Source organism: Lutjanus erythropterus, chromosome 12 (genome assembly GCF_056507025.1).
Source record: "Lutjanus erythropterus isolate fLutEry1 chromosome 12, fLutEry1.hap2, whole genome shotgun sequence".
In the NCBI taxonomy this organism is placed as follows: domain Eukaryota; kingdom Metazoa; phylum Chordata; class Actinopteri; order Lutjaniformes; family Lutjanidae; genus Lutjanus; species Lutjanus erythropterus.
Window position 1 is genome coordinate 11426814 of NC_139328.1, and position 15292 is coordinate 11442105.

Genomic DNA, 15292 nt, shown 5'->3' on the forward strand with positions numbered 1-15292 from the left:
TTTCCAATCTTTATGCTAAGCTAAGATAACCATCTCCTGGCAGTAACTTCACACTTACTGTACAGTCTGGTATAGAAATGCTTTGGATTACTTTGACAGAAATTTAATTACAATATGATGACAATTATTGTGATTATCTTTGCATCACAACTTTGATTTTCACAGAAAAAAAAAGATAAAAATCAAGATGATGTGACATTTAAAGGACAGGATATCTCTGCAGTACTACAGTACTTCATTATAATGCTGTTTTGTCACAGGTTTTTCCTTTATCAAATAGTCACAGCTACTACGATTTTGAAATTTCACAGGATCATATTGTGATATCAATAATATTTTGATGAATTGTGCAGCTGTGGTCTGGTGTTTTCGTCTAACTCCTTGCAAGGAAGCAAGAAATACATTTCCAAAAATGTCGATCTACAAAAGTGTGAAGGTTCAGTGTGACATCAGGCCTCAGATACTCACTTCCTCAGCAGGAACTTGTTAATAGTCTTCTGTTTCCTCATACACTCCACAATCAGCCGGTTCAGGTAGACAAACAGAGCACCACCAAAACCACAGGCGATCCTGCAAACACACAAACAAACACCTGTTCGTTCTGTTCAAGGTGAAACAGAAGAGCATCCTGGGACAAAACACAACCAGTTACACTGAAAAGGAACTACACTGCCCCTGAAATACACCTTTACTGTGCGTAATTAGGCCTTTTGAACTTTTCTGAGGCTCTTTGACGAGAAGCCAACCAATGTTAATTTATTATTTTTCTCTGTGAAAACCTTTTGGCACCAAACAAATCAAATCTGGCACGTGATGATCTGGTCACAGCTTCTATTTGTAATCAGCAGAGTAAAAAGTTAATTTCATGCCCCGTTCAACGAATACAAATCAACCTTCAGACGCTCAACGGGAATGTGACCACGAGGAGGAGACTACAGACAGAGAGCGGCTGAATGAGAGCTTAGATCTCCTCAGTAAATCAGGCGCCAAACTGCTGGGATCAGTTTAATGTGGCGTCCGTCCAGAGAAACCCACTCACCCGAGGATGGCAAACGCTGGCAGCTCCTGAAGGTCAAACGGAAAGTCCAGACGGAAACGGGTTTTAAAGAGAGCAGTGATGGTCTCTGAGGAAAAAGGAAAAGTCAGTTACCAAATTGTACACTCACTTTCGAAAGGGACTGGACTCTGAGAACCAAATAAATGTGTTTCTGCTTACAAACACAAAATCACATTTTGCCAGATCTAATTTTACGAGAGATCCTAGTGTAACATAAACAAACACATCAAAGCACAGGAAAAGTCACACAGAGATAAACAAACACAGGAAACTGTTATAAAAAAAAAAAAAGGTGGAATAAGGACTCTTACCTTCCTCCTGGTTCCACACTGCCAACACTCTGAATATGAAGGCACTGAAGGTGGCGGCAAAGAAGCCCCTCCAGTAGTTTCTCACCGCAAAAAAGGTTGAAGTGACCTCAATACTGAACAGCACCCCTGCACCACACAAACACACACAATCATAACACATGCCTACTTAGAGAATTTATCCAAGAAATGGTTTAAACTTTAGGACTCCACGATATGATTTAAAAAAAAAGTCATACTGCGATTATTTTGACTGAAATTCCAGTTGTGATATGTGATTGGTGGGAATGATCATTTTTTACAGTACAAAGTTGTGAATTGGTTCTAGTTAATAAGCATGAACGTACCAACTGAATTTCATGGCAATTGTTCCAGTCCATTTAGGCATTTTTACATAACGAACGTTTGTCCCGGGGAGGAGAGTTCTACAGAAAAGGTCACTAAAATCTACAATGGGATTCATTAATGTTAACAGCACCGTTTTCAAGGTCAAGTTTTCAGTCTTGGCTTTTAAACCATCACAAGAAGTTATTAAAGTGCTCAGACAAAAAGAGTAAATTTTAACATGTTGTGAGCAACATCTGCAGAATATGTGATTGGAAAAATACAGAATGACTGCAGTGAGGAACTTGTGGTTTTTGTCAATTATGAGTCATCATTAGAAGATCACAAATTAGTTTGTTATCTAAATATTTTGATCTGGATCGAAGTTTGGACCTGACAGTGGCACTAAAGGAAAGGTCAAAAGGTCACAAAAGAACATCAAGATTCATCCCTTGGAGACCACGAATATCTAAAGCACAGCAGTTAGTTTTGGTTTTTTTTGGCGACTTGGCGGCAGCAGAAACAAGCTGTGAACACAATATTGACATCGATCTCAGAACCCATCTATCATCTCATCTCTATCATCCCAGCTATCATCTTATGACGATTAAGTCTCTGGGGGTGTTTTTCAGGGCTTGTAGTGTAGCCAGGACATCCGAAAAGCATTTATCTGATTAGCAATTTGAGACACAAGGATGGTGTAATGGAGGTTGTCTCTACAGATAATCTGCATATGAAAGCAGATAAATTGAAATAAGATAATAAAAAGCTAAATTGCCATCCATTGCATTCCACCTCTTTTGCTCTCCACAGACTGTTCACATGTATGCAGTCAAAGTTTGATATGATACTTCTTAGCAAACAGTTGATTATTAAAACATCCATCAGTTATGGAGCTACGTTAGTATTCAGCTGGAGTCGTGTTTGTGTCCACATGATGAATGTAAATCCAATATTCACTCTTTGCTCTGTTTGCCAACTTCACCAACTCTTGAGGGAAATATCTGACTCCTAAGCTGCTAAAAGCTCCATTTATGTTCACCAGCGGGTTGCTAACTGTGTCTGTTTGCTGAGTAGGTTGCATATAGCCAGTTTTTAAAGCCTTTTATTGAAGTGTTGGTCAAGTGAAAGTTTTTTGCCCTGACAGTGGTGCTAGTGGAAAGGTGACATGTTCACCACCTTAAAAAATGTGACACATTCTTTCACATGAATACTTGGGCCAGATTTAATGTTGTTACTCTGAGATGCAGCATGTTGCTCTGAATCAAAGACTTAGATGGACGGACTGACCAAGACTGGCACTTGCTCTCCTACCAGCGGGGTAAATGTTCTCCTCATCTAATTATCTCCTGTAATTATCTAACCATAATTAGATACCGTTCAATCAAAGGCTGCAGCCATGTTGTCTTACCTCCAATAGGGGCAGCGAAGCAGCAGCCCACACCCACCGCACAGGCGGCCGAAAGCATCTCTGTGTTCCTCAGCTCGTTCTGTCCGACAAGAATCAGATATACACACAGATAGACACCCACACACACACACACACACACACACAGAGCCGTGCATTCAAGCAAACACACACACACACTCAAATCCCAACAGGTGCACAGTACATGTACGTGCAAATGCCACAAACACACAATACACAACAGAAGCATTTCTCATGAAAAATCACCAGCTGTTTACAAATGCAACAGTTTTACAGTAAAGCTGTTGCTGTATCTTTTCACATTCGATCAGATTATATATATGAGTGATGGGATGTTGGAGGCCATAATTGAAAACCCAGGACTGAGTGCAGAAATCATGGAATGAGATGTTTGTATAGAAGCAAAAGGCAGCAGCACAGATCGATGCCGCGCTGCGACGGTTCACTGAGCAGAATCAAACGGCGCGGACAAATGGAAAAGCATCAATCTATCTCAGCTTCTGAAATGGACAGCATGGATTATTAATGTTGATGGAATTGGCAATAAAGAAACTATCTGGCTCGTGCATTCATACCTTGCTTCCCTCAAAGGGCTCTTCCTTTAGCAGTGAAAGTGAAAGAAAAAGACAGAAATAAGTGTGAGCGCGGTCTGTGTAAGTGTAGAGGTTACCTTTTTATTCCTGCGCCTGGAAGACATCCAACTTATTATCCAAACCACACAAAACCAAATAAGCAGAGAATGAGCTTCAGCAAACACAGTCCTGATCCCACAGGGGACTGAATTAACATTTTCCCAGACTGATTATGTGTAACGGCTGCACGGTCGACCCCTGGACTATTTCAGTCTTTCTAACTGTGCTGACAGGAGTTTGTATTCCTCCACATCACTGCAGTCTATCTCCCTTTGTACTGATGGTGCTGCTGGTGCTGCTGGTGCATGGAGGAGAAGAACAGCACAATGTCCGGTGCAGACATACGGTAGTCAGAAGCCCAGGTTGTGGTTGCACATGAGTGGAGGTGAGAGTGTGTCCTGGGGAACGGCAGAAAAGTCAAAGAAACATCAAAGACTTTTTAAAGCGAAGTTAATTGTGATTGTGTGTTTTTCTTGCAGCTTCACAACCTAAGAGGAGACACAAAGATCAAGAAAATCCTCCCATGTGGCTAAATCCTGCCCATCCTCACTTCTTTACAGCAACTATTTAGGCAGATTTACGTTAAGTCTAAGGGTTTAAGGAAAACTTGATCAAAACATTTCATCATAGAAGAAGGATAAAATAAAGATAAGTTAAAGGTGTGGTATGCCTTTCTAATCCAATACACCTTTTGATAAATTCAGTGAATATCTCCTCACAGTCTGCTCGCTGTCTGCTCTGCATGTGCAATAAAAATAAATCTGATGTTTCTACACAGCCTTGGTTCCACAAATGGGAAACAAAAAGTGTCTCACACAACAGTTTTCCAGGCAATCAGTAACAGGTTGCATTGCTGCTTGTGCGCAAGACATGGGGAAGGGGAGGGGGAGGAGAGATGGATGGTAAATCTTCTGCAGGAGCACTGAAGGGAGAGATATATTTGTTTGGCTGTTGAGTTTAAATATGAACAATCCTCCCGAATCGCATACCCCACCTTTAATTAAGAAAGATTTAGAGACATAATCTCTCAAGGTCCTTAAAGCTTTAATAACTCAAACAACAAGTTTGAATGTGTCCATCAGTGTGTCTGTGAGTCTCACCATGAATATCCCACCGAAAAGAGCCGCCATGAGTTTGCTCAGGAGGGCGGCACACAGACTGGCAACATGCACGAAGGGTCCCTGAGAGAGAGGATGGAGAAAGACGAGGATGTTAGTCGACTGAAAGCACATTTTTATCACTGAGCGGAGCATGATGCACTCAGGTTCAGGGGCATTATTCAAAAACCTTGTGTGATTAAACCCTCCTCAGATTCAAACAACTTTATAACCCCCCAAATGGGACATGCAAGCATTATTAGCAGTAAATCACTTTTTTTATTTTCCCAGCCATGACTTTAATGAGATCCGAAGAAGCGAGATTATAATATCCTCCCAACAGGAAACTTCAAAACTGTCAAGCAATCCGTCATGCGCACTTCGAGGACTATGACGGGAGGAGATGAAGGCAAAAATAAACCCTCTACCTCCTTCCCCAGAGGCATCCCGCTGCCCAGAGCACAAGTCAGACCAATGACTTTGGCTACGAAGGTCTTAAAAGTGAGGTACTCCTTCAGGACCACCCCCCTCAGGATGGTCTTCATCTCAGGAATACCTGAACCTGGAAATGAGAAGAAAGAGACGCCAGGAGGGATGATGGAGTGGAGAGAAAAGGTGAGTTGAAAGAAAGCAATTACAGAGAAACAGGGATGAAGAGAATAAATGACGAGCGGGGGGGTGGGGTGGGTGAGGGGGAAGAGCTGATTGATATTCATATAGTTTCTGTATGCACATCGCATCAGAGGTGTATTTATGGATTTCTTGCAGACGTGACCACTGAGAGACATGTCCTTGGAGGCCCTATGGTACATTTTGGGGGCAATTACATTATTCAAACACAGAAATGTGACCCTGAATTATAGATACAAATACATATGTTTGTGCATAAATTGCATAAAAGTGTGTAAAAGTGTGTGTGAGCGTGTGTGTGTGTCTTACCCACAGCCTGAGGTGCCAGTATCTGTGTGAACCCTGCTGAGAAAGTGATGAGCACCACAGGGTAGGTGACCCAGGCGATGTACTGCAGAAGCAGGTTACTGTCCAGTCCGCCGTACATCCACTTCTGTGCTGCACACACACACACACACACACAAATGCACACACACACACACACACACACACATACACACACACACACAGACACACACGTAACTTCATCTCAGTATAATGCAGTAGAAAACTAAAGCCTTTAATGATAAGTTTCCCATCTATCAGGATTTTTCAGCTGTGAGCAGATTCAGCTGATTCTTCCTCTTCATTATCTCCCTTTGACCTTCTGTCCGTGTTTCTTTTCCCACCTCGGCCTTATTCATGCATTTTTCTTTATCTTTCAGCCGTTCGGTGGCCTCCTCCTCCTCATTCATCATTTAGCTCTCTTACTATCAAATTTACCATTTCATAAAATACAATAGAGGAAGCATTTCTTGGATCTAAGGGAAATGAATAAATGTATTATTTCCTCTCAATTTGTGCCCTCTGTCCACATTATGCATACATTTTTTTTTTTCACTTTCCATAGTGCAGAGGTTCTCCATTTTTTCTCAGCCAAGGACCCCTTACAAAATAGAAAATATACCCTCATGCATGTACCTTGAAATAATTTGATGATTTTTATATTTCTAATCAGTTATGTGAGACAACAACACAAGAGAAATATATTGGAAAGATATTAGATACTTGTTAAAAATATTTGTACCATGGCAACACAGACTACACATGTAGAGAGAGACATTTCTTACCATTAATGAGTGACGTGTGCCTGACTGGCAGGAGGAAGACTTATAAATATATATTTATTAAGAGTTATAGATGGTTCAATTAGATAGGAATCTATTAACTATTTTAGTTAAGTAAAATTAAAATATTTTTTGAACTATGAAGCTATTATAATAAATATATAAATATATTTTTTCTGTACCGTGATATTTTAAATGACAGAATCACGTTATGAAGCAGGATTAGTTTGTACACAATGAAGAAACAAGGCGTACAAATCTCACGAGAGTTTCACAATAGTCTCGACCCATGTTACTACTGCAGCTGGTCGAGCTGGAGATAGTTTTAACTATTCTACAAACCGACCTCTCTTCAGGAGCAAGCTTGCCAGGATACATCCTGTTCCTGATGCTGCCAGGCTCTCGCCACCCTCTGTGAAATGCCCGGGTTATGCCTGACGTTGGTACAGTTTTGGTCTTTATTTTGGATTTTCTTAAATTTAGTCAGTCAGACGCTACAGCCTTTTCATCGCTTATCTTATTTTTAATTATTTAATTGGAAATCAGCTGCAGGTGCTGGTTTAGAGATGTGATGGTACATTTAAAGCTTGAGAAAATGAAATACCCACTACGGGACCCACACAGGGATTTAATAGGGTCTGGGAGCCATTTTTGAGTTTCAGGCTAGAGATCCTAAAACACGGGACTATGATTTAATTGACTAATAATCTCTGAAATAACTTTGCTTTATTTGCTCTTTTTATCATTGTTGTTTTTAATTTCTCTATATCTTATGGATGTCATTTATGGTCTCGTTGGTTCTATGTTTTTGCATTTAAAAAGCCAATAAAAAGATCTGAATTACAGCTATTCTACAAACAGATTTAGTGGTTTCAGCCTAGAGGACGAGCCCCACCAGAGGGTCATAAGATAAATCTGAAGGGACAACACATAATAATTGGGGTAGAAAAGAAGAAAGAAAAACCTCCATAACACAGCCACTTTATTAGGAACACCTGTTCAACTGCTCGTTCATGCAAATATCTAATCAACCAATCACATGGCAGCAACTCAATGCTGTTCAAGAAGACCCGCTGACTCAATCCAGGGCGACAGCAGCAGAAGATCACACCGGCTGACACTCCTGTCAACTAAGAACAAGAAACTGAGGCTACAGTTCACACAGGCTCAACAAAATTGGACAACAGAAGACTGGAAAAAAAGGTTGCCTGGTCTGATGAGTCTTGATTTCTGCTGCGACATTCAGATGATGGGGTCAGAATTTGGCATAAACAACATGAAAGCATGGATCCATCCTGCCTTGTATCAACGGTTCAGGCTGCTGGTGGTGTAATGGTGTGGGGGATATTTTCTTGCTACACTTTGGACCCCTTAGTACCAAAACAGCACCATTTAAACACCACAGCCTACCTGAATATTGTTGCTGACCATGTCCATCCCTTTATGACCACAGTGTACACATCCTCTGATGGCTACGTCCAGCAGGATAACAAAGCTCAGATCATCTCAAACTGGTTTCTTGAACATGACATTGAGTTCACTGTAGTCCAGTGGCCTCCACAGTCACCACATCTCAATCCAATAGAGCACCTCTGGGATGTGGTGGAACGGGATTCACATCATGGATGTGCATCCGACAAATCTGCAGCAACTGTGTGATGCTCTCAAGTCAATATGGACCAAAATCTCTGAGGAATGTTTCCAGCACCCTGTTGAATCTATGACATGAAGAATTAAGGCAGTTCTGAAGGCAAAAGGGGGTCCAACCCTCTACTAGCAAGGTGTACCTAATAAAGTGGCTGGTGAGTGTTTACTCATGGGTGTTAATTCATTAAGGTGACTGGGTTACTGCCAGGGGTGGGAGGTGTGGGTTAGTACTGTGTATTTGTTTGCATATGTTTATTAACTATATTAAAATAAATTTTAAAAAGTTGATAACAAACAAAATATGAGAAAAGACGTGAGAAAGAGAGAATATTTTTTTAAAACAAAATGTAAAAGAAGTGTCTATATGGGAATGTACCTGTTATTAAATTTTCTTTATAGTTAAATTAGTTTTGAAAAACAAAAATAAGCAACTGGTGAGTAAATTCCAGTGTTAAGACCGGCGAATTTGACACTTTGTGGGGTACAAATCGTATTTATTGACCCATTAAACATTAATGAAAGCCACTTTGTTAGCTTCTGTTCGAAATCAATATAACTCTGTGGCAGAATGATGGTCAATTTGTATTAATATTTTACCATCTACTTTCATTCCATACTTGACAATTCATCATAAAGCACGTCTCCTTATGGATTAATGCTTTTACAACTCTGCCAGAACACACCATTATTCACTGTCCATCTATCTATTTGTCTTTGCGACTCTTTCCTCTCCCCGTCTGGCTCTCTGTCTCTGTCTGGCGCTCTGTCTCTTTCCTACCTTCTTGGCAGAAGGCGATGGCGTAGTCCATGACCCAGCTGACCAGCGCCATGAGCAGACCCAGCAGAATGAGGAAGATCCAGTCCTCCCCCACCCGTGAGATCAGGAACTTCTGGCAGCGAGATGCACACACTGAGGACACGGGGACAGAAAAAGAAAATCTCTGAAATGAATCTTCACGGCATGAAGAGGGATAACTGTTGGTGTGAGACTGAAAAGAAGCAGCAGTGACAGAAAGGAAGGAAAAGACAGAAGTGAATACGTGACAGCAGAGACGAGGAAGGAAGGATTTAGACCAGGGAAGCCAAGTCAACTGCTCTCAAAAGGATAAACGCAGCACTTTTGTCTTTGCTCCCATTTTTCATTAGTTAAAGTAAAACATCTAAGACTTTTTCTATGCAGACTACAGGCTTTTAGTCACAAATTTATTAAAATCCATGTTTGTCAGCACTTCTCCTTTGCCAAGATATTGCATCCATGACTTTGCCCTCCTGGGGAAAATGGTACGTGCAGTCCTATGTGAAATAGCCACAGTTCAGTTCGTAATAAATGTCTTTTTTTTTCAAGAACAAACTGCACATTTTAGAGTGGTATTTTACTGTGACCAGTCCAAGAGACATCTGTGCAACAATCATGCTGTTTATATGTCACACCAGTCAGGAGGATCAATCTATCATATCTTGATAAAGGAGAACTGCTCTCTGATACAAATATTGAGCAAAAACAAAAGTGTTTATATTTTCAGTGAGTGTATATTTCATACACAAAAGTCATTCAAAGTGCTTCATATACTTCAATGCATTGAATATATTTAACAGAAAATTACATGTAATAAGAAAATACATACAATACAAATAATACTGAAACACAAATCTAAAATTTCAACCTCTGTCTATTTAAACAGACAGTTCATCCAAAAATCACAAAAACATATTTTATCCCAGGCCTCTAGTACTATTTACCTGTCTAGATTTTTTTGTTTGTTTTAGCTGCAGTGTTTTGGAGATATCAGCTGTACAGATGTCCGCCTTCTCTCCAGTATATTTAAGCCAATAAAATGTATAACAGGCAGAAATCTCTACAGACGACATCTCCAAAGCCAGTAAAGATGGAGAAATACCACCACAGGCCAGAGGAAAAATATGCATTTTTGAATTTGGGGTGAACTGTTCCTTTAAAGTGCACATCATCCAGAGATTCTCTGCACATTTTAAAAGTCAATAAAAAACAAAGAAAACACACAATATTGCATCTTAAGTATATATATACACAGGTAATAATGTGAATATGACGACATGTTTGAGAGCTTTTATAACCATAACATGGCTGAGGTGGTGACTAGTCATAGAGGAAAAATGGTAAAAACAAAACAAAAAAGTGTTTTCAGCCTGGATTTGAACGCATCAACAGAGCTCGCCTCCTGAATGTGCAGTGCTAGATTATTCCAAGTGAATTACTCCAATAGAAGCGGAGCCCAGTGGCTGAGTTCGTATGAAATCGTGGAACAGTTAAGTAAGCGGCATCAAGGGAGCATGAAGGTAATGACGGAGTATATGGAGAAATAAGGCTGGAAATATATGAGGGAGCCAGACCATTTAAAGCTTTATAGGTAGGAGCCGATGCAGAAACATCGGTACCAGTGTTATATGATCCAACTTTATAAATCCTGTGATGACTTTGGCAGCTGCTTTCTGGACCAGTTGGGGACTTTTTGGTGCTGTCTTTGGTAGGCCAGAGAAAAGTGCATTACAGTGGTCTATTCTAGAGGTTATGAAGGCATGCATGAGATTTTTAGCATTCGATTTTGATAAAAATGGGTCGCATTTAGGTCAAAGAAGACTGTTTGTGTCATTTACTTAATGTGTGGCTCAAATATAAGAGAAGAATCAAATACTGTGCAGACTTCGAGGTTAACATACATATCTGTAAAAAGTGACGTGAATCTAATTGGACCAACGAATTCTGGCCAAAATAGGTTACCATGCAAGGGTTAGTATAATTTAACAATAAACACAGATTTCACCACGCAGTGATAGCTCTACATTTAATATTGGCAGTAAAATTAGACCAGTGTAGGCAGCGTTACAACAAACAGGACTGTGTGGGAATACTGGATTTGAACTATCTTTTTCTTCGATGTACAGCTGTCACATATTTAATTAAGTGGATTAGCCAAAAGGAACATAAGTATGTGGTTATCTGTAAATGATGTATCAATTTTATTGCCACAATTATTACTTTATCTATTATATATATGAACTGAGGCGTATTACTTTTATGATATAAAATGCATGTTTTGTGATGATTTTGTCCCTGTCACTCATCTCTGGTGCCAAGTGGAAAATAATGAGTGCTTTTAAGTGCACCTTCATTCAATAAAGTGTTGTTTTTATTGTTACTTCACTTGGCTGTTGGCTGAGCTCGCTGTGCAGAATGATTTATGTGTAGAGTTTTACACTGCAAGGCTGTTTTCACATGAGACGAGAAAGTTTCACTGTGTTTCACTCACCGAATATTTGAGTTTAACACGTGCACATAGATGCTCAAACTGTACACTGAGAACAGACTTTTCAGTGAGATTGTGTCAAACAGTTGAACTTGTGCAATGTGGCAGGAGGGGTAGATGTATTTTTTTTTTAAACAAATTTTAACCATTACATAGATTTTTTTTTGTGGGAAAATCACATTTCGAATAGTAACACAATGATATTTATCATGTCTGAGGATTTGTCTCTGTTTTTTCAGTGTTACTTGATCCCTAAAATATTTAATTACAGACAGAAATGCCTCTTAACAGGTATGAGTATTTGATATCTGTGAGTACTTTAAGGTATACTAGTCCATATTGGCTGCGTCTGAAATTCCATACTTCCATGCTACTTAGTACGCTAAAACAGAATGTGAGATTTTTTAGTATATCTGAGACCTTAGTATGAAACCACCAGTATGCAGGTGCACACATAAAATGACCGTATTTAAACCCTGCACGCTACGTCAGCATTAATATCCCACAATGCAACAGAGTGGTGACGACGACGACAACAACACAACAGACAAAGGAGGACAGTGACCATGACATTTATGTAAGTAAAGTTTCACTTTGCTAGACTGGATATATAAATCAGTTATCTGCTGGCACAGGTTACCACGGTTACGTGTCTCCAAACAACAAGGAGGCTTTCGGGAAGTGACGTGATTCACTCTGAACAGTGCATCCGAAAATATACACACAAACATATTATTTACACAAAAGTATGTTAGAACACATTTTGGGCATGTAGTGCATAATATGTGATTTCAGACACAGAAGCTTGTATTAAACTACAGTTCCCTTGTATTCTTGTCAAAGGAAACGCAGCACAAAGGCAACAAAGTTTTATTAAGACACTTGCATTTCAATGCCAGCTGTGCTTTCATCAGAGTGGACTTATTTTAAGTAAGTAATAAGTAATAATAGGTAAAATGTATTCTCTTTAACAAGAGTATCCCACCCTTGAGAGCACTGGACAGGCCTGCAGTCCTTGTGAATCAGCTGAAGCACGTACCTTGTATTCCATATATTTGCCTAATATGACAATCTTATGCCTAATATGTGAGGTTATCTAATAAATTGTGCCTAATATTTGTTGATGCTTTATGTAATGCTTAGTATGAAATTTGTATTTTTTTTTTTTCTAGATATTTTTCTAAATATTTAGTGATTGACTATTTGCAACAGGTGGGGTTCATCAGATGGATGGGTATGGGTATTTAAGATGGCATCTATATATATCATTAGTCTGAGGGGGAGCCAGTGTGCTCAAATTATCACTTGCATAATAAATCTTTGTAACTGGAGCTCCTGGGTCCACACATCTGTTTGTTTCAACTTGAAAACCTCACCAAACACAAATAATTACTCAAAGAAGAGTATTTTTATTTCTGAAAACATGTCTGGAGAGGATCCTTACGACTCACTCAAAGCAGGGCATAAAACTTTTCACCCTGGATTTAAATGTAGTTTTATATCCTCTGGATGACCACTGCCAGATTGCCAAGAGGTTTTATGTGGTAAAATGGTAAAAAATTAACATCTACTGTATTTTATTCGAGTCTAGCAACATCATTCTGAATTACAGAACAGAATTTAATCCAGGGTACGCTGATTTAGAAATAAAAGTGTGACAAGGGCTCATCATGCCAGGACATGAAGACTCTCACACTGTGTGAATAAAAGAATAAAAGATCCAGTGCTCACAAAAACCAAAGAAGAAATGTGACTTACAAACACAATGGGCAGAGTGGACAGAGGGATATTATCCATTCAGCAGGCGCGAGTGAGCTGTGACAGAACAATAATAAGCTAAAGGAGGTTATTATGTGGTGAATCACTTTATCTTCATCCAGCTCAAACATGAGAAGAATACAGAGACAAAAACAAAGCTAGGTCATGGTTATAAATTCTACCATTACATTATAATCTATAACTCTGAGCTGGGTCAGCTAAAAGAAGCATCACTGGACTCATTTCTCCTCTCTTGTCTGCGGACACTGCCAAAGCCTGGAATTCACTTCAACATCCAGAGCATTCATAGATGTGCCCGTCCCTCGAGGAGCTCAAAATGTGCTACTAACACATTTACCAGATCCATATTTCATTAAAAAAACGCCAGTCGTCACATACACTCGTATACTGTGGCGACAATCGCCAAGAAAACTGACGCAGTTTAGGAGAAACCAAGAGTGCAACAGATGTCTGGATGACAAGGAAGAGAAAAATAGAGAGACAGAGACAGGAAGAAAGGACGATTATTTGTCTTTTTGTTCATGAAAAGACTAAAACCAACAATTTCCTGCAGAACAGCCTAAAGCTTAGCTCACTTTTATATTTAGGAATTAGTTATTTTAATCTTTATTATATTTTACTTCCAGCTGCTTTCATTTTAGTTGACTCATCTGTTTTAAATTTTAATTGTTTTTATTTACTATATTAGATCAAAATGGTAAGGTTTAGTCTTTTAGCTCATGTTGTTTTTACTTCTTATTGCTCATTAAGTCTCTGATTTGTGTTTCTTTGTGTCTGTGAGCCTTCATTTATTTTTTTACTTGGCTGCACTGTAAATGAGGTTTCTACCGCAACATATTCTGAGTTAAAATAAAGGTCAAGTGAGAATTAAGTCTACAATAATAAGTTCTGCCACTAGGGGTCTCTCTCACATTAAAACAATAATAAAAGACGTAGTTTGTTGATGGCATGCAGTGGTGTGGGATCATGGGAATTGTTTTCTTCACTGTTAAACAACCAACACAGCTGATGAAAAACTATCTGACACGATCCAGACAGACTTTTTTTTTCCCCAGGGGACGTGGTAATATTAAAGTTTTATTCATGTTACGTTTAACCACATTCAAGTTAGAGCAGCGAGCAACTAGCTAGCAGGAAACACACTTTACCTTGAATTAGTTAAGGATTTCTCTGCATGTCAACATTGTTGGAAACATGCACATATATCTACTGTTTTTAGACATTTTAATGTGGAAAAGTTACATATTATAGCTTTAATGCTCTTAGACTGTCTTATCTGGGATGTGTTCCTCTTCTTAGATTTAGATTTTATGTCTCTACACATTTACTTTTTTGTTAAACATTAATTTTCTCTTTCCTTTGGTTTGACTTTTTTTCCCCCTCTTTTCTTAATTTGGTTATGTTTTGGTACTGTTTCAATCTCAAAATATAGTTAATATTTTTTATCCTCTGTTGTACATCTGAGAATGTACATGCATATAATTTTATTTATAATTTATATAGCACCAAATCATAACAGAAGTTATCTCAGGGCACTGAGCAGGTGTAGACTGTCATGAGGTGTTTTGCATTACGCCTCCTCATTTTTTCCTTCAACCAGGAAGTCATCTGCTGTCTGCCATCATTAAAGATCTTCCACTTCCTCAAATGCATCTGGAGGAGGCAAGGAGTGATGAGAGAGGAGGCTCCTGGAGGACCTCAGAGCGAGGACACACGGGCGTATCCTACATGGAAGTCTTTTATCAAGTGGCTTAATGCTGCGTGGACAGTTTTGGTGATTGTCATCAGCTCACAATGAAAAAAACAATTGTAAACATTATTAGTATTATTCAAATTGCCGCATGTTCTGAATAATGACACAAACAGGTAGAGACAGAATGAACAGGAGGCATCTGGTGTAGTAATGATTCAGAGCTTATTACTGTGGGATCACTGTCACGGACGTTTTAATGGACTAATCAGAGGAAACACCGGCGCTGACGTACTTACTTTGTACTGT

At 39.2% G+C, this 15292-nt stretch overlaps 1 protein-coding gene across 1 annotated transcript in view; it reads right to left on the reverse strand.

Annotated features, from left to right (window-relative positions):
• clcn2a (chloride channel, voltage-sensitive 2a) overlaps nucleotides 1-15292 on the reverse strand; it is a 38347-nt gene that overhangs the window by 15810 nt on the left and 7245 nt on the right. Inside the window, 9 exon segments of the mRNA XM_084733123.1 lie at nucleotides 469-570; nucleotides 1040-1124; nucleotides 1369-1494; nucleotides 3101-3179; nucleotides 3694-3717; nucleotides 4851-4931; nucleotides 5276-5409; nucleotides 5787-5915; nucleotides 9009-9140. Of these exon segments, the coding sequence (XP_084589249.1) occupies nucleotides 469-570; nucleotides 1040-1124; nucleotides 1369-1494; nucleotides 3101-3179; nucleotides 3694-3717; nucleotides 4851-4931; nucleotides 5276-5409; nucleotides 5787-5915; nucleotides 9009-9140 (892 nt within the window).